At 43.1% G+C, this 25895-nt stretch overlaps 1 protein-coding gene and 1 long non-coding RNA gene across 3 annotated transcripts in view; one reads left to right on the top strand and one right to left on the bottom strand.

Annotated features, from left to right (window-relative positions):
- Positions 1 to 25895, top strand: part of LOC143697004 (uncharacterized) — a 222041-nt gene that overhangs the window by 94645 nt on the left and 101501 nt on the right. The gene's annotated exons all lie outside the window — the stretch shown is intronic.
- The window catches only part of unc13c (unc-13 homolog C (C. elegans)), a 265168-nt gene that overhangs the window by 200647 nt on the left and 38626 nt on the right, over positions 1 to 25895 (bottom strand). For both annotated transcript variants that reach the window (XM_077193956.1, XM_077193957.1), the window contains exons 7-9: positions 18139 to 18358; positions 13442 to 13669; positions 11250 to 11391 (exon numbers count right to left, since the gene is read on the bottom strand). In XM_077193956.1, the coding sequence (XP_077050071.1) occupies positions 11250 to 11391; positions 13442 to 13669; positions 18139 to 18358 (590 nt within the window). The remainder of the gene's footprint in view (positions 1 to 11249; positions 11392 to 13441; positions 13670 to 18138; positions 18359 to 25895) is intronic.

Here is a 25895-nt window from a genome sequence, read left to right as displayed (position 1 = left end):
AGAAGGGGCTCGTCTGCTACTAGTAGCCCCTTATTGGCCGACCCGAGTTTGGTTCTCGGACTTGGTGTCTCTTCTGGACGGCTCCTCCTTGGAGATCCCAATCAGGGTGGACCTCCTGTCTCAGGCCGGGGGCACGATATTTGACCCTCGGCCGGAGTTGTGGAAACTGTGGGCCTGGCCTCTGAGGGGGCCAGGCTCAGGGAGACCGGTCTTTCGACCGATGTTGTAGAAACCATTCTTCAATCCAGAGCTCCTTCCACGAGAAGGCTGTATGCGCTAAAATGGAAACTTTTCACCACTTGGTGTGTTGAACGTCAGTTAGATCCTGTTAACTGCCCTGTTGGTTCAGTTCTTGATTTTCTGCAAGACCGTTTCTCGGCCAGGTTATCTCCTTCCACCCTAAAGGTTTACGTGGCGGCTATATCTGCCTACCACACCCCTCTGGGGGGTACTTCTATTGGGAGAAACCCTCTAATTACTCGCTTTCTCCGTGGTACATTGAGGTTGAGACCTGCACTGCACTCTAGAGCACCGGCTTGGGACTTGGCCATTGTACTCGAGGGTCTGGCTTTAGCTCCCTTTGAGCCCATCGAGGAGGTTTCTGAAAAGTTCCTCACTCTAAAGACTTTATTTCTCCTTGCTATCTCATCTATCAAGAGAATTGGTGATTTACATGCTTTGTCGGTTGCTCCTTCATGTCTGGAATTTGCACCGGGTATGGTGAAGGCATTTCTCTACCCCAGGCCGGGTTATATTCCTAAGGTCCCACTGAATGTTGGATGCCCAATAGTGCTGCAGGCCTTTTATCCTCCACCCTTTAATACCCCTGACCAGGAACAGCTTAACCTGTTATGTCCAGTCCGGGCTTTAGATGCCTACGTTCACAGAGCTGCCCTGTGGCGTAAATCTGAGCAACTATTTGTTTGTTTTGGGTCACTCAAGAGAGGATGCCCTGCATCTTAGCAGGTTATGAGTAAATGGGTAGTCGAGGCTATTTCATTGGCTTATGAAGCGGCCGGACAGCCTTCACCTATGGCTGTGCGGGCCCATTCTACTCGGAGTATGGCGGCCTCTATGGCCTTAATTTCGGGAGTTTCCCTTCTTGACGTATGTAATGCGGCAGGATGGTCCTCTCCGCTTACATTTGTCAGGTTTTATGACCTTGACCTCTCCACTCCTGGGGCGAGGTTGCTTGCTTCTTAGTCTGCGCAGGACCTCACACAGAACGGGCATTTGTCATTATGGCGTAGTGGGTATAGGGTTCCCACCGCGTCTCAAACGCAGCTCGAGTTCCCTTGAAAGGGAACGTCTCAGGTTACGTATGTAACCCTGGTTCCCTGATAGGGAACGAGACGCTGCGTTTGCCTGCCATACTTCCTGCATGCCCTGATCGACTTGCTTCAGGTTTTTCAGAAGCTATCGCGGTCTGATTTCAGGGTTGCTTTATAGTTTCCTGGTTTATGACGTCACCTATGTCGTAGCGGGCTTCCATTGGACTGATTTTACACGTGCTTCACGACCTAATCACGCAGAGCGTTCCCACCGCGTCTCAAACGCAGCGTCTCGTTCCCTATCAGGGAACCAGGGTTACATACATAACCTGAGACGTTTTCTCAGTGACCACTATTTGTAGTGCAACATCTTACACAAATTCAGCTGTAAATGTACAAATGAATTAATGCATTACAGTTTGTTCTTTTTCCAGCTTCTTTGGACTCTATTTGTTGAGGATATTGCCAACGATATTCTGGTGGTGGTTTGGAAAGTGAGAAATGTATCTGTAAAACTCTAAAGACACTTCAAAGACTTCTAACTGTGTACTTTAAACAAATGAGTTCCACAGGGGAAAGAACTGATGCCAGCAGTCAATCACAGCACTGGAATGGAAAAGTGGCAAATTGCAATCTCCTCCTCATCGGAAAGGGATAAAGGTACGCTTTCAACAGACACTCTTCTGGGTCTCAGTTCTGCAAAAGTGAGACAGCAACAGATACATTCAAGTTCTGAGTCTCCCATTCAATGGGATATCAACAGCTACAGTACAACCACATTCTTAGTCACTGCCAGCAAGGGTGAGACTGTAACAGATCAACCATGTATCGAGTCTGCAGCCTGTCACAGGGAAGGCGGCAAAAGATACAAGTTCTAAGTCTCTGGCCTGCAAAAGTGAGACAGCAACAGATACATTCAAGTTCTGAGTCTCACATCCGGTGGGACAACAACAGGGGCCAGTTGCATAAACTGCTAAGACTAGTCTTACAAGTTAGTCATCACGTTTTTTTCTTGAAGACTGTTCACAACTGTTTTAAGTCAGTTACATAAAAACGGAGATTGGTCTAATTTGATGCTAAAAAGTAAGAATGATTTCCCCTCGACTAGCCGCTAGTTGGTCGTACTAGTACTTAAGTCACAGTCTTAACATAATGGCTATGTTTATGCAACTGGCCCCAGATACGTCCACGTTCTAAGACTCCAGACAGGTTTGTAGACGAGATGGATGGAGAGCGTGGCTTGCATGCGTGACGTCACTACTCCTCCAAAGATTTTGTGATGTCTGAAGAATGGAATAATTTATGATGGTTCTTTCTATGGCACAAAACAGCACAAATCGAGCAAAAACAAAAGGCATCGTTTTGGGCCGATTTGGACGGCATGTGGTGGAGAGTGACGTCACTGTCCCTAATCCAATGTGTTATTTCTAAGGAGGGGAAAAAGATATAATGTTCATCGTAACGGCACAAACTGGCACAAATCGAGCACAAACGAACGGCACAGTTTTGCAACGATTTACACCATATGGGGTGGACAGTTATGTAACTGTACTTAAAAAGTTAATTTTTATATGTTTAAGAGGGGATCGCAGTTGCAATGTTTCTTTCAACGGCACAAACCGCCACAAATCGAGCACAAACAAACGACACCGGTTTGGTGCGATTTAGATGAGGTGGGGTGGAGAGTGACGTCACTGCCCCGAATTATATTTGTTATTTCTAAAAGAGGGGATATAGATACAATGTTAATTTTAACGGCACAAATCGGCACAAACCGAGCACAAACGAACAACACAGTTTTTGTGCGATTTGGAAGAAATGGGGTGGAGAGTGATGTCACAGCTCCCGAATTAAATTTGTTATATCTGCGAAAGGAAAATAGATACAATGTTTGTTTTAACGGCACAAACCAGCACAAACCAGGCAGGAGCGATTTGAACGACATGGGGTGGAGAGTGACGTAACATAACCAAAAAAATAATGTTCAATATCTCAAACACCAAAACAGCATAAACGTTCGTTTTTGCGGCACAAATCAGCACAAACCAATGGCATAGATTTGGACATTATTTCATTTTATGGGGTTCCAACTTGACCATGAGGAATGTAAATATCAATTAAACAATCTTCTTTCCAGAGACCTTGGGAGTGTTGTATATTATCAGTATATGATTTTCTAATTCACATAAGAGATGATGTTATAGCATATAGCTGATGTTAGTTAATAACAAATCATCTTTCATTTATTTGTTTGATACATAATAAGGCTTTTCACCTTATTAGTTTCAGAGAAACAATAGTTTATCTTTCCATAAGATAACATAACTTAATCACTTGTATTTTTTGTGTCTGATGCACTTTATTCCTTTATCATTCATGATATTCATTCAGACGTTGTGTTAGTTCTCTTACGAGAGGTTCTCTCGTATTGCATAAGTTTAGCTTACGCTACGGGAAAGATTAATCTTCTCGAGAGACTGAAGCCAAAAAATTATCCTTAATTTTGTATTCCTTGTCAACGCAGTGAAGCAGCTAGCAGACCTAGAGCAGGCCATCTCGCGTGCTCATTGGCTGCCCTGCGGGCAACTGCTGCAGCCTACCAGTGAGGCGTGACGGGCGCCCGCGCCTTCATAGCGTCACAGCCCGCCAGAATGGGCATGGCTTAGCGTATAACACTAGGGGCTGTAGGCTGACTTCCCTGATTTTCGTCTCTTCAGTGAGCTCTTCACATCGCTGGATCTGAGAGAAGCCACCGCTGCCGTCGAACAGTGGACAGTCAGCTTAGGAGAGTGCTGAGGAAGCCGGCCGTCTTCGCCACCTTCAGCCATCCGTGCGAGCTACGCTATCCGGCGACGTATCCTTTACCTTGCTAAAACCTATTCTAAAACCTATTCTAAAAGAGCAGCGAGTGTCTTTTTTAAGACGCCTCGCACTTCCGGCTGTGAAGCGCTTCCGCTGTCGACCCTGCGGGCTCGACTCGAAGCCTTCAACACCCCCCGCCTCTCCTCACCGACGCGCAGCTGCCGCTCACGAGCCTCACTGCCGTCGCATCTGAGAATGAGGCCGAGGGACACGTACGAGCACGCGGCTAGCTCTCTTTACGTTACAAGAGAGCTACCCCGCCCTCGTGTCCCCGTTCGCGCGTCATGCAGAGCCCTCTCGAGCTCTCTGCATGACCCGGACGGGCATCATCTGTGTTACATGTAGGTCCCGTGCCCACTACTCGTGCGCGCGCCCTCGTACAAACACTGTTCCAGTTCTGCTCGACCACCGAGCACGCGGCTAGCTCTCTTTACGTTACAAGAGAGCTACCCCGCCCTCGCGTCCCCGTTCGCGCGTCATGCAGAGCCCTCTCGAGCTCTCTGCATGACCCGGACGGGCTTGCGCGCCGCCGTCGAAATGTCTCGCCATGTCAGTCCCCTTAGATAAGGCTACTGCAGTGGTGTATTTGGCAGCCAACGAGCCGGTAATGCAACCCGCTCGCCTGCACACATCCGCCGTTCTCGCGGCGACCCAGAGAAATCTCAAGTGAGTATAATGTCAGATTAAGAATGTAAGTTACGTGCCCGCTCACGAGCGCTCACGCTTACTAACAGACACATCGCCTCCGAAAAGACGTGCGTGTTTAAGTTTATTTCCTCTCAGTCCCCTTCAAACAGGCCACTGCAGTGGTTCAATTAGCAGCCAACGAGCCGGTTTGTTGACCCTCTCGCCTGCACACAAACGCCGTTTTCACGGCGACCCAGAAAAATCTCAAAAAGAGTATTTAATGTCTGGTCCGGCTCATGCCGTCGGTGTTGTAAGTGTAATGAAAGTGCCCACGCCCCAGTGTTCACCACTACACATAAGCACTCCGAACCTCGCAGAGCACACTCTCATGAAGCGCAGAAAAGCCGCTCGAGTGTTGAATGTAAGAAATGTGTCCACAAGTCTGTGCCCACTATCTGCCCGCTCTGTTACACGATCAAGAAAGCAGGTTATGAATGTAAGTATCGTGCCCGCCAGAGTGCGTTCACGCTTGCTAACACAAACCTCCCCCCGGGCTCCGCCCGCGCGTTTAAGTGTTATCACAAAACGCAAGGCATTAATAAAACGCTCCCCATCCATTATGATCGGGGCGTCAAATACACTTGTAAGTCTAGTGCCCGCGCTCACGCTTACAGGAAGCTTTTCCGCCCGGAGCGCTGCTCGCGCGTCAAAGAGTGAAAAAAAAAAAGAATGTTCCCCATCCCTTATGATTGGGACATCTCATATAAATCAGCCGGTCTCGGCTTTCAGCGAGCAGCCATTGCCCAGAACCGTGAGCGCGCGCGTCGCGCTTTCGGCTCCGGGTCAGTTTCACAAAAGAAAGCAGGTTATGAATGTAAGTCTCGTGCCCGCCTGAGTGCGTTCACGCTTGCTAACACTAACCTCCCCCCGGGCTCCGCCCTCGCTTTTAAGTGTTATCACAAAACGCAGGGCATTAATAAAACGCTCCCCATCCATCATGATCGGGGCATCAAATACACTTGTAAGTCTCGTGCCCGCGCACACGCGCTCACGCTTACAGGAAGCTTTCCCGCCCGGAGCGCTGCTCGCGCGTCAAATAATGACAAAAGACTGTTCCCCATCCCTTATGATTGGGACATCTCACATAAATCAGCCGGTTTCGGCTTTTCAGCGAGCAGCCATTGCCCAGAACCGAGAGCGCGCGCACCGCGCTTTCGGCTCCGGTTCAGTTTCACAAGCCCGCAAATGGCGGCGGTCTGAACCCGGAGGCCATTCGCCCCCTAGCGGCTCACATAGCTGCGTGGGAAACTATCCCAGGGATTTAAGAATGGGTGTTCAGCACAATAAAGCAGGGCTATACACTTCAATTCATTCGCCGTCCCCCGCGCTTTCAAGCCCGGACCGCGACGATAGTGAATGCGGAAGTAGCACACCTACTTCACGCAGAAATAGCAAAGCTGCTGTGCAAAGGGGCTATAGAAAAGGTACCGCCTTCTCTGAGCGAGTCAGGCTTTTACAGCCGATATTTTCTCGTACCCAAGAAGGACGGAGCCTTCAGACCTATCCTAGATCTGAGACATTTGAACTAAGTGCTTGCGAAAAGACCGTTCAAAATGCTTACGACCAGGAAAATCCTCGCGCACGTTCGCACGAGGGACTGGTTTATTTCTCTAGATCTGAAGGATGCCTATTTTCAGATTCAGATAGTACCCCGTCACAGGCAATTTTTGAGATTCGCCTTCGACGGTCAGGTATATCATTACACCGTCCTGCCGTTCGGCCTGTCCCTGGCACCCTGTACATTTACAAAGTGCATGGACGAGGCGCTCGCCCCCCTGAGAAGTCAGGGGCTGCAAATAATGAACTATCTGGACGATTGGCTGATATTGGCACAGTCAGAGAAAGAACTGCTATCTCAAAGAACAGTGCTTCTCAGTCATCTGGAAAGCTTGAGTCTCACGGTCAACTGGACCAAGAGCTCATTACTGCCCAGCCAGTCAATTTCCTTTTTAGGAATAGCACTGGACTCGGTGACCATGACGGCTCGTTTATCGACACAGCGCGCGCGCCGTGTTCGCCACCTAGCCGCATCTTTCCAGAAGGGCAGCTTTCTCCCTTTGAAAACATTTCAAAGGATGTTGGGCTGTATGGCATCAGCTGCAGCGGTGCTCCAGCTGGGCCTACTGCGCATGCGCCCGCTCCAACGCTGGTTGAATGCTCGCGTGTCCAGAAAATCAGAGTGACTCAGGCCTTTATAGCAGCTCTGCAGCCCTGGTTAGTGGCCGACTGGTACCAGCAGGGAGTAATGATGGGAACCATCTCTTATCGTAAAGTCATCTCGACAGACGCATCCAACTCGGGTTGGGGCGCACTGTTCGAGGGCAGACCGGCCTTGGGCCAGTGGTCAGACCAGGAGAAGGGTTTTCACATAAACTGTCTGGAAATGATAGCGGTCGAGAACGCGCTGAAGTGCTTCCTCCCGTTCATACAGGACCAGCATGTTCTTGTCCGCTCGGACAACATGTCTGTGGTATCCTATGTAAACCGTCAGGGCGGTGTCAGATCCAGAAATCTCTGCAATCTGACGGAACGCCTCCTTATTTGGTCTCAGATGCACCTGCGCTCGCTGAGGGCGGCGCATGTGCCTGGCCATTTGAACGACGGCCCAGACAAACTGTCCAGGGACAATGTTCCCCCAGGGGAATGGTCCCTGCACCCAAAACGGTCCAGAAACTGTGGCGCCTATTCGGCAGAGCGGAAGTCGACCTATTTGCGTCAAAAGACAACGCTCAATGCCCGACGGTCTGTTCGAAGGACGAGGACGCGCTGGCCCAGGTTTGGCCCAGCCTCCCGCTATATGCTTTCCCTCCGGTCTCTCTGTTGCCACAGGTGATCAAGAGAATCAGGGAAACGCGCCACTCGGTGCTCCTCATAGCCCCGCGTTGGGAGAATCAGATTTGGTTCCCGGAACTAGCAGGGCTGTCACATACAGCTCCGTGGCCGAATCCGGTGAGGGCAGATCTCCTCTCTCAGGCTCGCGGCACGATCTGGCATCCCAATCCAGAGCGCTGGTCTCTGCATGCATGGTTGATCAACGGGTACTCGTTGCCCTGCCAGAAGGAGTGATGAACACGATCACGCAGTCTAGAGCCCCTTCCACGAGAAGGCTCTACGCATCTAAATGGTCGGTTTTCTCTGGATGGTGCACCGACAGAGGTCTGGACCCGCGGACATGCGGGGTGGCGCATCTGCTCACCTTCCTACAAGAGCTGTTGGATAAGGGAAGGTCCCCATCCACGCTCAATGTATACGTGGCGGCCGTGGCAGCGTTCGCAGAATCGACGCACGGCCAGTCATTGGGAAGACACGAGTTGGCCATCCGCTTCCTTAGAGGAGCTAGAAGGATGAATCCGCCGCGCCCCCCGTCGGTTCCCATGTGGGATCTTTCATTGGTCCTCGAGGCCCTGAAAGCTTTTCCATTTGAACCACTAGACACCGTGGGGTTGAAATATCTATCACTGAAAACCGTCTTTCTGACTGCAGACCTAGACATGGCTATGTCCCTAAAGTGATGGGCACTCCATTCAGAGCACAAGTTATTTCGTTGTCAGCTCTCCCAGCATCTAACAGCGAAGGTGATGTGAATCTCCTCTGCCCTGTCAGAGCGCTGAGGTTTTACATTACGCGCTCCGCCTCCTTCAGGCGTTCGGAACAGCTTTTTGTTTCGTTTGGTGGGCGCACCAAGGGTCTCGCCTCCTCGAAACAGAGCCTGTCCAGATGGATAGTAGACGCTATAGCGGCCGCTTACGCGTCAAAAGGTCTGCAATGCCCTCTGGGCATCAGGGCTCATTCCACGAGAGGCGTGGCCTCTTCGTGGGCATGGTCCAGTGGAATTTCTATCCATCACATATGTGTAGCGGCGGGCTGGAGCTCCCCGTCTACCTTTGTCAGGTTTTATAACCTAGAAGTTCCTGCCTTGCAGGCTAAACTGTTGTCAGTCTGAAGGAGAGGTGTATTCTGCCCAGATCTCCTGCCCAGATCACTCTCACATGACTCAGCTCTCCTGGTTGAGCTGCACTAAGTAGGGTATGTGCCATGTGCCTATACAGACCGGCGCGCTGCTCTGTATTCCCTATGTGTGCTTATGTACAAGTGATGGCCCGCGTGGCTGGCCACCTTATTTTTTCCACTTATGGGGTTCCCCTGAAAGCTCGGGGTCTCATGTGGATGCTTGGCGCGCACGGCGTTGACAAAGTGTTCCCGTAGCGTAAGCTAAACTTACGCAATACGAGAGAACCTCTCGTAAGAGAACGATACTCGGTTACTAACGTAACCTCGGTTCTCTCTAGAGAGGGAACGAGTATTGCGTAACCGGCCGTGCTCGCGCCACGAGCGACTTCGCTTCAGTCGACGAAAACCAGGGAAGTCAGCCTACAGCCCCTAGTGTTATACGCTAAGCCACGCCCATTCTGGCGGGCTGTGACGCTATGAAGGCGCGGGCGCCCTTCATTGGGCGTTACGTCACGCCGGGCTCACTGGTAGGCTGCAGCAGTTGCCCGCAGGGCAGCCAATGAGCACACGAGATGGCCTGCTCTAGGTCTGCTAGCTGCTGCACTGCGTTGACAAGGAATACAAAATTAAGGATAATTTTTTGGCTTCAGTATCTCGAGAAGATGAATCTTTCCCGTAGCGTAAGCTAAACTTACGCAATACTCGTTCCCTCTCTAGAGAGAACCGAGGTTACGTTAGTAACCGAGTATCGTTATTCTTGTTTATCTTTTTGGTAATAAAATCTATTTTATTACACCTTTGTGCTGATAATACAGAAGAGGTTTTACAAGTTAACGATATCAATCACCAATCTTTCAGATAAATCAACTCCCTCCAGTTCACATTAATTCTCTCACACTGCCAAGGTAAAATTGCTTGACTGGTTCCCTGACCAAAGAGAGGGGGGAAGTTGTCATCTGAAATACTCATAACCACACCTTACGTGATGCGTGATCCAAAAATGACAACATCAGCTCTGACGTAAGTACCAATTACAGTATCCATCCATCCATCCATCCATCCTTCCATAACTATGTCTGTCCGCAAGTCAAATTTCAAGTTGCTTTTCTAGTTAAGACTTCATGGTTATGAATGTATTTGAAATTTTGCATTCTGTTTGCTACCTCAATTATTGAATTGGAATTTAAAAGGCATTCTCAGTTCAATTCTGAATGATGAATGATGTATGTTGGTCACACCACTCACTCCTTTGAACACACCACAGCTTGCAAAATACAGCAGTGTGATGAATAAGTGCATTGATCTCATAAAGATGACATCAGCAAAACCTTAATGAAAAAAGCAACTAATAATCAGGAACAACCATAAATACACAAATGGCACAAGATATAAGGTCTCTGTCCAGATTGTACAACATTTCCTCAGTCAGGGTGCTGTTGTAGATATTAGGGTTCTGATTTATTGGCTTTGTGCATCATCAGAAACATCAAATCCTAACAAAGGTTCATGAATGGAGCAGGGCAGTCTTCACTATAATGTGACACCCATGATTGCAGAAGCCTCAAGGATATACCATCAGGAATATGAAAAGAAATGGTCCCATGAGAGAATGACAAAGCCAATGGGAACACAAATGATTTCCATTACTCCTCATTTATGACCCTTTTCAAACAAACTAAAAAGCTTCTTTGAGTATCAGCAAAAAAGGCAAAGATACAGACTTGTAATAGAAGGGCTCCACAGAAAATGTCAAATTAATGAAAGGCTACTTTGAATAATTCATATGCCATTTGAAATTTCGTTTGTGATCGAGTGGCAGAAATGTTGTGAAATGGAAACTATGTCTCTGCCCTTTGAGTTCAACCTAATATTAAAAAGCTTCATTGCATAAGAATAATCGCATAAAACCATTTTCATCTCTAGCAGCTCATGCAGAGAGCCTGATATTCTAGAGCAGTGGATATGAACTGATGGGTCACGCCCTAAAAATGTGCCTCAGGTTTGTTCTGATGGGTCGTGAAAGGCAAGGGACAAAACAATGTTGAATGCCAATTTAAAACAGCAACAAACCATATAATCATGCATCTAAATTATCTGTATTTTAGGTCAAATTCATCTGTCACGTAATACCAACATAAAAATGGTCACGATAAACGATAAAAGTTTTTGCTGAACAAAACATGTGTTACACTGTTGGCAGCAGAGATTTAAATGAATTTGATGATTGAGTTTTTTTTTTAATTATTATTATTTATTTGACTGATTATTATTTTATATTAACATTAGATCTCAATGTCTTAAGGATATTTTTTGTATGATACAACAGTATTGTTTGCTCTGCAAATTGATTTCCAGTGTAGAAATCTGGATCCTGAAGCAAAACCAGTTGAGAACCACTGATCTAGAGCATCAGCACAATGTTAACTAGTCTTGTTTAAAAGACAGAAGGAAAACATATCTGTTTTCTGTGAGACTCACAAGAAAAACTTCTCGTCCCAGATGGGGTTGAGATTGCCGAAAACAGTTTTGGTCCTGCGTTTGGTCTTTCCCACTTGTACTGTGACGTAGGGGTCGCTGGAGCCCGTCTTGTCTTTGGCTTGCAAACCTTGAGCACATAAAACTAGAGAAGGGAGACAGAAAAAAAAGACAATATTTTGCAAATTGTGTATTCTAAAAGAAAGCAAAAAAATTTGCATTGGAGATAAAATGCTATTTTCTTAAGAATTGTCTATTGTCATTTTGTTTTTTTGTTTTTTTGTTTTGTTTTATAAATCTGCGATTTTTAGTCATAATTTTGAGATATGAAGACAAAGGTTTAAAGATTTTAAGTTACACTGGTGCCAGACTCTTCGTAAGACCACAATCCATCCTTGAACATCACTCAAGTCGTATCTGAATGTGCGTATACATATGGCACCCTAACTAATAACTGCAATAATGCAACATAAAAACAGTGTGTAGCCTGACTGTGGCACTAAAATCAGTCAATGGGGATACCATTCGTCACAGAGCCAATAGTAGTTCACAGGAAGCTCTTGCCCCATTAATTATGAAAGAGCAGGGTGCTAAATTATTCAGGGAACATATATCCTTGGGCTTGGAGACAGACAGACATTGGTGCAATGTCACCGGGCTGGTTGAAGAGGGTAATATAGTCTGAATAGTTTAGCTAGAATGAAAGAGCGATGGCATGTTTGTGTTTCCAGAGGTGTGTTCACACATTGATTGTCATGTTAGTGTGTCTGACAGTGACGGTCATATTGGTTTGGGGGTCATGGCACAACACTCTCTCACTGGGATGGATGGATTGATGGATAGATGGATGGATATAGATAGAGAGAGAGAGAGAGAGATAGATAGATAGATAGATAGATAGATAGGTAGATAGGTAGATAGGTAGATAGATAGATAGATAGATAGATAGATAGATAGATAGATAGATAGATAGATAGATAGATAGATAGATAGATAGATAGATAGATAGATAGATAGATAGATAGATAGATAGATAGACAGATAAGTGTATGCTGCAGTCAAACTAAATCAGAATGCAAAGAGACTAGTGTTGAAACTCATGATAAATAAATCAGTGCATGAATACTTTCTAAAATGGGAGTTTCGACCGTACGCCAGGATAAATTAAAGCAGAGCTGTTTTTCTCTCTTTGTTCTATTGAGACTCTGGCAGTGTTGCAAGCTTGGCAATAATTCACAGCCTCTGTTGACCCTCAAAGTCAGGTGAAGGAGCAACACTGATATAGGAGCAAACTTGACCTGGCACCAGCTGAACTAATACAGTGGCTTCTGGAAGATAAAATATAACCGAAACATAGCAATGTGAAGATATACGTCATGCAGACGGACAGAAACTGTTCTTTATGACTCAGAGAGACGGATGCGACTGCCTATGTTTCTGTCCACAGCAGATGGTTGTTGTCGTCTGGCATTTTAAGCTGTCAGAAAACAAGCAAAACTCTTGCCACATTTCCCAAACTAAACTGAGCAGCATTTCCTCCCTGTAGGGTCTGATCCAGCCACAGACGCAGAGATGCACGACTTTAAGGGTGAATCTCATGAAACTTGTCTAGAACATGCTCCGCCAAAACTTTTTTTTTATTATTATTTTTTATTTTTTATAATTGTATAACTTTATAGTAATACTTCTACATAAACTGAAATTAAACTTGTCAAGAACATGCACAGGCCAAATTTAACTGCAAAATAATAATAATAAAAAATAGTTTATTTGACATATTTTGTATACATTTTTTATAGAAAATGAATTAAATGTAATTATATAATATAGTGTTTTATAATAATAATAATAATAATAATTTATAATTAAAAACACAGTGTGTTCATTAGTGTGTTAATAATTTGAATATTATTACAATACATTATTAAGATACAATAAATCAATTCTGAATCACATTTTGAATCTATCAATCAATCAATCAATCAATCAATCAATCAATCAATCAATCTATTTGCCACTTGTTAATGCATTTTTTTATATATTTATATATATTTTATATGACAGTGAAGCCTACTTTCGGACCACTAACATTTGCATGCACTTTGACTTTATCATGGCTCTTAAAAATTCTCATTTTTAATTTTTGCATATGACCACGTTCTTGTTAGGTTATGTAAGATTTGCTCATGGCTTACCCGTAATGGTGATTTTGGCAGACCACTTGGACGTCCCCTCCAGTACGGCCTGTTTGGCTGTCTTTAGCTGGGTGATGAAGTCTTCCTTCGTGAGCAGAAACATCTCCTGAATCAACTCGAACACCTCGGGTCGGTTCTTCTCCCTGATTTTCATCCGTTCTTTCATGGCCATGATGATGTTTTGGGTTTTGTCCTCGGCTCCATGTTTCGAGCTCTTCTCTACTGCACCTATAGAGGACGATGAGATTTACATGTGATCTTACTTAATCTCTGATGATAAGAGCAGCAATTCCAATCTCTATACTGTCTGGCCTAAACAGTATATAAGATAAAGTGAAATGCATCCTTAAAGGTGCCTAGATGGTGTATTATTTCTGCTGGATTTTGAAATATGCATTCATCTGCATCTGTGCATGCTTTATAATACAATATTTCTCACAAAAAAATAATTTGGAAAAATGTAAGATAATGATTGCCATTTTCAGCAGTATAAAAATGGCAGGGGGTGTGAGAACAGGTTTATAAATGTGTGAATCTAAGGAATGGAATTATGCATGTATATAATCAGTATGCAATTATGCATATAATCAAATCTTGAATAATTTAACACAATGCTTTGTGAATGATGGACATTCCAACTCCATAGAAATCTAAGGAATTGTCATAATGAAGATTTTATGATGATGTAGTTCAGAGGTCTTCAATCCTGCTCCTGGAGGGCCGCTGTCCTGAAGAGTTTAGTTCCAACCCTAAACAAACACACCTGAATCAGCTCATCAAGCTCTTCAGGATCGCTTGAATATACAAAGGCAGGTGTGCTGAAGCAGGTTGAAACTAAACTCTGCAGGACAGTGGCCCTCCAGGAGCAGGATTGAAGACCTCTGATGTAGTTTGTCTCAATACTGGCATACTATCTTACTTAACATGTACTTTCCCATCATCAGTAAAGTACAGACTACAAGTATAGCTTAGTATAGTATGCAAATTTACTACCATGTCAACATGCATATAAAAAGTGGGCATGCATATAAAGCATCTTTAAGAACTACTAGCCATTTAGACTAAAGATTCTGAAGTGAATATAGTATTGCACATCCCTAGTGTGCAGCCCCGAAACAGATGATTATAGATGATTCACTGCCGCTTGAAAAACGTATCTCTCTGCACACTATTAAAATGAATCATTCATTCAGATGCATCATAAATATATTGCAAATGCTTTATAAGAGTGTTCAAGAGGTGCTGGATGTGGGAAATAAAACTCTCTCTGAGAGAGACGGTTTACTGGTGTCTCGCCCTAGATGTCTTTCCTTTCATTGACCATGCAGAGAGAAGTGATGCACCAGTCAAACCAAACGCTCAAATACACTCACATTCAAAACACACACATTCTAAATATGAAGAGTTTGATGGCTCGTTTAATAAATCTCTTTCTGTACAGGCCTATTTGCGTCTTTGGCAGACAGCCACATCTGTGAGGTTTACTAGGGAACTACATAGATTTCACGCACTTTACCACTAATCTGAGAGCTTATACTAGTGTAGATGGTTATTCTGTTAGTGTCGAACAATAAAATGAACAGCTGCCAAACGCAAAATGTCAGAGATGATAGCTGCCACGGTATGTGACAGACAGACAATGGCATTACACAATGGCGAACATTGCTCATGCAGCGTGATAACTTTAACATTTTCAGAAGAAATATTGTGAAAAAAATTCGCCATCACAATGCAAAAGTGTCTCTATGGAGTGTTTTAAGCATTTACATCTATTACACCTATTTTAATGCAAAAGTAATAGTGATGTTTGACTTAGCAAACACCTTAGTGGTTTTAATGGTGATTAAACAACCATTGCATTGTCTACATTGTCTGAATTAGACAGGGCTCGCAAATGTGAGTGAAATCATCTTTCTCTAAGAAAGATGTGTGCGAACTGTAAAATGTATTTAGTAGCATGTGTGCGAGAAAAAAAATCCTGTGGCCCAAGCTTTTGTCTTGTTTTCCAGTACAAATATCTAAACATTCTCAAAACAAGAAATTGTTACTTGAGAAGCAAAATGACAAAAGATGTTAAAGGGGTGGTTTACTACTTTTTTTCTTTACATGACTGTGTTTATGGGGTGCAATATAACATGTCTTTGTGGTTTTTTTTTAAAAAGCCTTATTTTTCATAAATTTCACCTTTGTTGTAAGCCGCTTTCTCCTCTGTCATTTGAACGACAGGTTGACTTCCTGATTCTATGAAACCACTCCCTCAGAAACAGGCAATGGGCTCAGATTGGTTAGTTGGGCCGGTGTGTTGCAAATTGGCTAAACTGCGTACCGCACGTAGTCCGGAAACTTTTTGAATCATTATTATTATTCTATTCTACTATTATTATATAAGAATTTCGATACGCTGTTACTTGAAAATGCTACTGCTGCTTGTTAGCTTTTGAGATACGGTTTTCTCCTGATTAAATGTTTAATATAACTGAATAAATGACTGAGTAATACCGTTTTTTAAAGTTATTGTTTTATCGATATAATGAACAACCGTTTATCTATTCACAAAACTTAGTTTGCTCGGTGTATCGTTTTCTTTAGGTGTACATGTGGCAACTGTGTTAAAATGCCAACAAAACGTGAAAACATCTGATAACAGCACCTGAAGTTTGGGAGCAGTACAATTACATTTCTAGTTCGAGAGATTTCATTGTCGCCAATGCCATTTTGTCTGCACACACAAGGTCTCTCGCTCGCTTACCTCTCTGCCGTGCGCACGCGCGGTTTGAAGCACAATATCGGTCTCACATACACGCTCGCTCTAGATAGATTACAGGATATTTTAACTAATTTGCGGTATAACTAGTCGATCACGAGTGGCTCAACAGGTAGATATATAGATAAACTCATCTTTCAGGCATTTGACCGACCGGGTTGACACTTCAGCCTGAGAAATCGGGGGAGTGGCGTGAGACCATGAGGATTGGGTCAATTGCGAGAGTTGGCAGCCCTGCGAAATAGCATAACTAAGTGGCAACTAAAGCCAGCGCTGGCATTTGTTTACATCCTTGAGAAAAACTAAAAGCATTACGTCTAAAATTATACATGCAAATACATTTCAAATTATTAAGTCTTACTTACTGGTTGTGGTCCAACAACTGCTGCCTCTGGTTTTAAAGTTGGAACTGCTTAATGCTTTAGTAACAGTTTGTTGTTGAATCCGACATTGAATTTGTGGAGATTCTGGAAGCTGTCTTCCGTAAAATGCGCAGCACAGAGAGCTAAATTACGATTGTAATTTTCTGGAACATAATCAAACATAAATTGTAGCCATTGTTGTCGAACTACAGCGTCCGTAGGAAGCCCGAACACAGAAGACCTGACAGCTGGGTGGAAATAACACACTTTCGACGGCATGGCTACTGCTCTCCACTATAACTCTTCCTCTTCGATAAAGCCCCAGAAATATGGCCATGCCCCCTTTTTTGAATATTCCGGAGCGAGGGTTGATTATGAGTTAGTTACGTATAAAACCCGGGAAGTATCATTGTAGTCCCATTCGAGTCGTTTTGGTAGGCATTAAACTTCCTGATTTTTAAAAGACAATATCTCTGCTTACGTTGAACTTTCAGCGCAGCAACTTTGCAGATACTGTTCATGCACCAACAGCAACATTGCACACTATTTAAAATGAAAAAAGTGAAATCGCAATCAGCCACCCCTTTAAGTCTCGTTTCTGAAAAATGTATTGGGATTAAGTTTGAAATTAAATTAATTATGCCAATTAAGTTTATTTTTCTGAGCACATTGGCAAATTTTTTTTTCTTGTTTAAAGCTTAAAATCACTTAATTTGGATACATTTTCCAGAAAGACTTAACATCTTTTGTCATTTGTAGTGAATAAAAAAAGCGGGTCATCAGTTTTAGGAAATTGAAGTTCATAAAATCCTAAATATCTAAACATATTAATTATAATTTTAAGATGTCTTAAATTTGGCGATGGAAAAACAGATCTACTATTAATGAATTATGTCAATGTTCACTTTATGGTGTTTATATTTTAATGTGTTGTAAATTGTTGCAAGATGGCATATTTTATCTCCATCTTTTTGAATGAATAGCTGGCAAAAGTAAATCAAAGACGTTTCAAAATAAGAGTCCCGTTTGTTTATATCTAAAACTACCGCCATATGCATAAAGACTTTGCTGTTTTTTCCTGGTTATTATTGATATTATGGTTACACAATACACCGTATCTGTGTTATAACTTTTGTTTAACTTCCTGTCCTGTATGCCACGTTTGTAGTCTTTTGTAGTTTTTAACGTTGAATTGTTCCTTGATTGAATTGACAGGTGATCCTAGGAGTCGGTAACAACTATTTTATCTTGTAAAATGTGCAGCGATCAGTACAACCATTTCCTATACACAGAGTATGTGTGATCGCGGTTTGGAAAGTGAAAGTAAAAAGTGAGTATGCATTCAAAAGCGAATTCAATACCCCGCATATTGGTATCGCTCCCTGATGCCCGAAAATTATATTATATACAATATAATTACCCAACTATATAATTCCGGGAGAACGCAAAAGCATTGAAATATTTATCCCTCCCATCTCATTTTTTTTTTCCATCACCATGTCCCTTTAGGGGGCCCGTAGAATGTGTAATTTCCTTTCCGAAGTGGGCTGTATTTTGAATCATAGACTCACGTTGTAGACAGTCTGCATTCAGGAGGTCCTGGCATTTCTCGTGGCATTTCACCCCGCATTCGCTGCAGCGCATGCCCTGCCGGGCGATGCCCCAGAGCAGACCCTCACACTCGTGACAGTAGGTGGGTGCAGTGGCCGTCCACACCTCGAAATTATGGGGTGTCGTGGAGGAGATGGGATAGATCAATGCTTGGAGAGTCTTTCTGAGCACATGCAGTTTCTGAGAAAACAAGAGAAAGTTTACAGCAAAAGGTAACAAAGATACACAATTTAAAAAAAATTCTAATCAATGGAGGCCGTAGAAGAAAAAAAATTAGCATTTGCACTGATCACAGAATTCGATATGCACATTATTGCTGTGAACAAGCATGGTTTAAAAAACAGACTGGAAATCTACAGTTTATTATTCCAGCTTTCAGGATAACCTGTGTTCAATGGATTGCTGAGTAATTGCCGATAGATTACTCTACATACGAATGCTGGATACTGGAAAAGCAAGCTCATGCAAAGAAGTTTCGCATTTTGGTGCCAGAGACGGTCTTATTATTGGGAGATAAGAGGGTCTGTGGCTCTTCCATTGGAAAAAGCTTAACGGCTAACTTCACGTGTTACTTGATAACCAATCACATCACAGCCTTGGCGTCATTGAATTTCATTCAAAGTTGTGCAACAGTAAATCACTGTTTGTGGCTACTATAGAAATTAATGAGAAGTGTCGTAAACTGAATCATACCTGTCGCACAATTTTCCTTGACTTCTATTATAAAACAGCATGTTTGCGGTGTAAACCGAAAATTAGATCAATCCAAAAATAATGTGCAAGAGCAAACATGTTGAAGATTAGCCGATGGACTGTCGATTCATTAAATGATAAGGTATTTCCACACAAAAGCGTTTTTTATTTCAGCATAATGAAGCCTCTCCTCCATTGATATCCATTTAAAAAAGGCCTCTTGTTTCCTTCCCTGCGTACCGCAGCGTTAGCAGGTGTTAAAGGATAAATAAACCCCTGGTCAGAGCCTGACTCCACCCACTGGCAATATTTGAAAAACACATCTCTCTGTAGGCAAGGGCGTGGTTAGCTGGTACCCTCTGACGTCAGAAATTAATGACGTCAGAAATTGTGGTCAGAGGGTACCACAACTTCCAATAGGAAAATTCAACTGCAGTAGCCACAGTTCGACCTGAAGAGGGCAGCACTCAGACGTTTTTACACCATATGTTGTAGAATTAAAACACTTTAAACCCAAATGTCAAAAAATTTACTCGAATCAATGAACAGCATTTATGAAGCTTCATTCTTACAGATCATTAACTAAAAAAAGTTGTTCTTGTGTGTAGTTACCCTTTAAGCTTTTTTTGGCTAAGGTTGTAGGCTTGCCTTGGCTTTGTTGGCGCATTCCAAAGTTAAGGACTGTACTGGGGTTCCGTATTACTGTATTGTATTTGGGATTGGGATTGTATTGGGTCCATCAAGTTTCATCAATCCCAATCACCAGCAATATAGCTGTAAATATACGGCAAATATTCGATATATCACCCAGCCTTAGGAAAGATCTAATTTTTAAATGCACAATGTCATTAAATATTAGTCAAGTACTAAGAGAAGTCATTCAGATTCCTCTATATGATCTGTAATTCAAAATCTCCACTCCTCTTACAAAACACTCCAAAAAGTACAGACGCCTAAGTCAGCTGGTGTTCAGAACAATCATATTTTTTTAAAGATGTCATGCTGATATTAATTTCTGTAATAGAGCACATATTAAGCCCATAGTGTTTTCAATCTGTCCCTGTTCAAACTAAACAGGTCTTTAAAATCTGTCATATGTCATATTTCCCCCCAAAAGTTGTTGAATACAAAAAACAATTATGTTTATTTAATATTTTGCAACAATACAAAGATACATTACAAGTACTTGCATTTAGAATTAAACCATATATTGTTTTTTTTTCACATTACATTAATAAAAATAGAGAAAGAAAATGTCCTTGTTAAAAAAAAATTGTTATAGTTAATTACAACTAAAACCATAAAAAACATTTTCGTTATAATTAAAAGTATTACTTTTCTTAAAGTCACCAAGAAATCAAAATCAACCCTATATTTACTTTGTTAGTGCACAAGTCACTACTAGAGCATTACCAGTCTTGTGTTAAACAATTCATCCATGAAACTTTCTTGAATTTTGTCTTCATAGTCTTTAATCAAAATCTAAAAAAAGTAATTCCCCTCTGGAATTGCTCTTATTCTCTGAAGACATCAGTGTGACAGCTTGGGTAGAACATCCCCTCCAATTGTCCGCTTGCTGCAAACTTTTGACAGCAAGCTGAATGGAACGCCTACTTTTCTAGATCCAATCAATTCCCAGTTGGAAAAAATAAGCCAAGCCATCTATTTTTCTCATTCAGTATTCAGTTTCACTCGGAAAATGTGTCAATACTGAAGTAAAGTCGGTCACAGCTTCCGGTTAATGTGGACCACGGAAATAAAAGTTAATAAAAAACTATACAGACGTTTAAAAAAATAATAATAATAATAATGACAAAAATTTAAATAAAAAAGAAAATTATTAAAATATTCAAAAAAATCTCAAAGAAACTAAAACTATTAATAAACAACATCACAATGCAAAAAAGGAAAAAAATAGGAATGGTCCATAAAATAAGCTTCATTTTCTGTAAGCAAAAAAATTCCATCCATCTTGACAGGTTTCATTTGAATTAACTATTTTGTCAATAGTTTGCATTCACGGGCAAACGTGGTGGAGAGTATCATAGGAATCCTTTGAAAGAGCAGAATCAATGTGTGTGTCCTTTTACAGCTGGATAAGACAAAGAGAAAGTAGCAATGAAGGAGAGGTGAGCTGGTGATGCACAGTGCTCTAAACTGACGTTTTCTTGTTTCCCTAGTGCACTTTTGCTGATGTGTGTTCTCTGCTCTCCACCCACAGAGTCATTACGTTAAGAGCTGCTGAGAACTGCAGCCTTGTCCAAATGGTGTAAACGTAGAAAAAAAAGACAGTATAAAAGTAAATGTACTGCAGATTGAAAATTCAGGCTAATTAGCGAAGTAAACCAACAGATAAAGGGAGAAACTTCCTTCACCGATCTCTAAGGGGAAATTTAGACACAAAACAGCAATCCAATGTGAAGTGAAAAAATAACTGAATGCACAATTGAAACCGAAAGATTAATGGTAGTTGTCCTATAAAACACTTAAAGGGGTCACATTATATATTTGGTCAATTCATTTTTTTCCATGAGGTCCACTTATGATGTTAGTCAAGGTTTAATGCACCTTAATTCATTTATTTATGACTATTTTCCACCAGGTCTCGAACATTTAGAATAATGCAGGTTGTTTTTTTAAGAATAAGATATTTTTTTTAAATCCTAAATGTAAGATTTCTGTCTTTGAATTGTACATAAAATTTCCATCCATTTGGATTACAGTTTTAACATAAACTAATACATTTTATGTATTATACATTATGTATTTATACATTTTAAATTTGATGTATATTTGTCAGTCATGCATAAAAACTGCTAAGAAACCGTTTTTGTATGCAATCAAAATAAATTATGAAATAGTTTATCTATTTTGGATCTATTATATTTAATTTGAATAGAAATTTTTTAAATGCATTTATTTCAATTGCTTAAAATCAGCATAAATTGAATACATTTCAAAATTCATTTTGAAAACAATTACATTTATTCAGTTAAAAATGAAAAAGTATGAAAATATGGTCTGATCGCTGCTGCCCGCCACGTGCTTGACTCCTGCTTGACTGATGGCTGATTTCAGGCCAGCGGCGGTAATGTTACGCAAACGAGGAGGATTAACAGCTGGCAAAAACGGAAAAAGACTTTCCAATTTAATCTAGCAACTCCAGAGCAACTAGATGAGTTACCCTCAGAATTAAACACTGGGCTATCAGCCAGAGAGAGAGAGAATATTCATGGAGTAATCGCTCACGCTGAACAAAGCGGTCAGCGCTGTCACAAACTCCAGCAGAAATGAGGGACGGAGGAATTAAACCATCTGTCAAACACACAGCCGTTGACCCACAAGCCTCACAGCATCTTAAACAGACAATGAAAATACTACCAGCATACACACTTAAAAAAAAAGCTTCCATATTCACAATGATGCAATAGAAGATCTATTTCTGTTTCCCTAAACAACCAACAATAACCTCTTATTTTAGTTAAAAAAACATTTTAATAATCTGAAGAATCTTTTCCACTAGAAAAGAACCTTTTGTGGAATGGAAAGTCTCCATAGATATTCTTCATGGAGCGGTCAATGCCAATAAATAACCTTTATTTTTAAAAATAAAACTTGAATTTGGATAAATAATGACACAATATTCACATTATCTGCTTGTCCTTTGAGAAGCATCAGCCAATTAAACATTTGGAAGAGTCCTAAACACCCGGAGCTCTCAGCTTCCAGACCCACTGAGGAGACGTCTTCTGTTTCTGTGCTGGAGGCCACAGCTGGTGCTGGAAATGCTGTGATTTCACATGATCACTGTGTCTGGAGACACTTGTACGGATCATATACACAACCATTTAGGTCAGTAAGTATATTTGTCTGTTTGTCTGTTTTGTTTTTTTGTTTGTTTGTTTGTTTGTTTGTAAAGAAAATAACACGTTTATTCAGCAAGGATGCATTAATTTGATCAAAAGTGACAGTAAAGACGTTTGTAATGCAACAGAAGATTTCTGTTTTAAATAAATGCTTTGTCCTTTCTATTCAACGTTCTATTCATCAAAGAATCCTGAGAAAAATGTATTACGGGTTCCACAGAAATATGAAGCAGCAAAACTGTTTTCAACATTGGTAATAATAAGAAATGTTTCTTGAGCAGAAAATCAGCATATTAGAATGATTTCTGAAGGCTCATGTGACACCGAAGACCGGAGTAATGATGCTGAAAATTCAGCTTTGCATCACAGGAATAAATTACATTTTAAGATATATTCAAATAGAAAACAGTTACTTAAATTCATATTTCACAATATTTCCATTTTTTACTGTATTTCTGATAAAATAAATGCAGACTTGGTGACCATAAGCTTTCAAAGACATTAAAAAAACGTACCGACCCCAAGCTTTTGAAAAGTAGTGTATATGTCAGCTACAAGAGGTACAGAAACATAAGGAACTACACAGGTTATCACACTATCAAGTAGAGTTAGTTATTTTTAGGCTTCATATAATGAGAAAGCACTTTTGAAATAAGAGTTTGTAACTTCCTCCAGAGGACCATTTATTGAAACCAAGCCAAAAAAAGAAAGAAATGCTTGCAAGAAAATACTATTCCAAAGCAGCAGAACATCTGTTACGTATAGTAACCCTCATTTCCTGAAGGCGGGAATGGTAACATACGCCGTGACTGACGAATAGGAATCTCGCTAGAGAGGCCAATCTACTTTGAGTGAAACTAAATGAGCCAATGCACATTGGTGTGCTGCAATCATTTGCATCAGCTGATTAGCCACGCGGCGCGGGTTAAGGACTTTTGTGGAGATAAACAAATGCACTAACCCCAAGGTTGTACTGCATATGAAATACTGGGTGACTTAGCCCAAGGGAAAGACACAGGCTTCCATTTAGGAGCAGCTGTGGAAGAAATACACATATGGGATCCCCGCTAGAGATGCGCGGATGGGCTATTATTTCATCTGTACAGCATCACAAAACTCATCATCCGTTCACCATCCATCCGCACCAACGTTTTTTGACCAATTTTCAAAGCCGCACCCGCCCGTCATCCACTAAATGTTTTAAGGTCTATGGGCAATGCAAGGCGCTGCTGACGCGAGCCGCGAGGCTAGAAAGCTCTTGCCTGTTCTAGAAAGGATACAGATGTACTTTTCGGATGTAGGTAACAATATTTAACAATGTATATATTTTTTTCATTTGATTGGTTCAACGGCCACCCGCCTGGATTTAATTGTATTTAATATTATTTGCATCACGTGATCTGCCCGATACGCAGATACGCGGCTGTAACCGACAAGACTTTGTCCTGAGACTTTGAGTTCTGTCCACGTACAAACGCAGAGCGCGGGCGGGACAGACCAAAGCCAGGGCTGGGTCTCTGAAGGGAGTTGTAGGAACCTTGGGCACATAGCCAGGCCGGGGTCTCAGTACTACATGGTTGTCACCCAGCCCGAACTCTAGGCACAATTCGTGGACCGAAAATGCCTGCAGGTCCCCTCCCCTCTTGACAGAGGCCAGTGCTACCAGCACCAAAATCTTCATGGAGATAAGCTTTAAGTCTGCAGACTGCAAAGACTCAAAGTACTGAGTACTAAAGACTGTAGTGGAGTGGATGGCCCGAAACTTGGGGGGATGCCGGGCGAACTGAATCTTATAGCCGAGCCTGATGGTCCGAATGAGCCCGCAAGACGGACTGGGGAGCGCTAACCAGGCTTGCAGAGACCGTACAAGCGGGACCAAAGGGACCGTAGGCATACCCGCAGTGGGGCAGCGAGGTGGAATGCAGGGATGCGGCTCAGGAGGCTCTCTCTGGGAGGTGGCCTGTAGCGGTGTCTGAGTGTGCTGTGCAACACTTACCTGGTTCCATGTGGCAGAAGGGGCAGGAGGTGACTTGGATGTGTTCTCAAACTGTACGCTGCTCCCCGTTGGCGATAGAAGAGGTGGATGAGAGTGGTGAGGATTCTCTCCTCCCACTGCTCTCCGGGCCCTCTTCGGACCCAGAGATGGAAGAAACTGCTCTTTTATTGAGAATTTGGGTACCGCTGGTTTTAAGGCCAGCGGCGGAACAGAAATAAAAGGGAACAAAAGATTTTCCATCCGGTCCTCTTCCGGGGGAGGGAGCGGTGCGGTCACCATTTCTTGGAGAGCAGTCCCATCCATCTCCAGCTTGCCCGTCCTAGGGCCGCTTGCCCCTCTGCTTTGCCGCCCCTCTTGGCGGGGGCCTGGATGGGTGGGGCGGCCTGCCTGCGACTGGCTCCTAGGCGCCACTTAGGTGGAGGCTGCTGCTGCGGAGTGAGGGCAGACGCAGGAGTACGCACGCCCCCGGCGACGAGGAGACTGAGGGGCCGCAGGCGATGGGGTGGAGGCAGCTGACCGTTCCAGCAGGATGTGTTTAATCGCCTCAGTCTGTTTTTGTACAGCCGAGAACTGCTGGTCGAAGTTCTCGACCGCGTCGCCGAAGAGGCCGGTCTGGAACACAGGGCAGTTAAGGAACCTGACTTTGTCTGTCTCCCTCATTTCAGCCAGACACAGTCAGATATGGCGTTCCTGGACCACCATAGTGGACATCGCTTGACCCACCGACCGCGCGGCCACCTTCTTGGAGAGCTTGGGGATCATGACCACCCTCGTGTAGGTCCTTCAGTGCCTTGACCTCCACTGGTGGGATGCCGTACACGGTCCACTGAGCTCATCATGCACCTCCAGGAAAAAGGCACCGGGGTGGGTTGCTGAGAACCAGCGAGCACCACCCCGAGATACCAATCGTCCAGCCTCGAGGGTCAGGGACACGGTGGAGGGTTCCACACAGGACCGATCCTGTTGTCGGCCCGGGAAAGCATGGCCATCATCTCCGGGTCCGACTCGGGCACCGCTGTCACACCTGAAGGGGACAGCGGCGCCGAATCATCATCCGCAGAGAAGTCTGACCCACTCTCCAATGCAGCGATTGACATCTGTTCATCATGGGGAGCGCCGAAGGAAACAACTGGTACACACCTCGTGGATGGTCAAGCACGTT

This window comes from Siphateles boraxobius, unplaced genomic scaffold (assembly GCF_051911475.1).
Source record: "Siphateles boraxobius isolate OS27281-9 unplaced genomic scaffold, OSU_SipBor_1 31, whole genome shotgun sequence".
In the NCBI taxonomy this organism is placed as follows: Eukaryota; Metazoa; Chordata; class Actinopteri; order Cypriniformes; family Leuciscidae; genus Siphateles; species Siphateles boraxobius.
The sequence above is the reverse complement of the archived record's forward strand: the minus strand, read 5'-3'. Positions and strand labels throughout refer to the sequence as shown.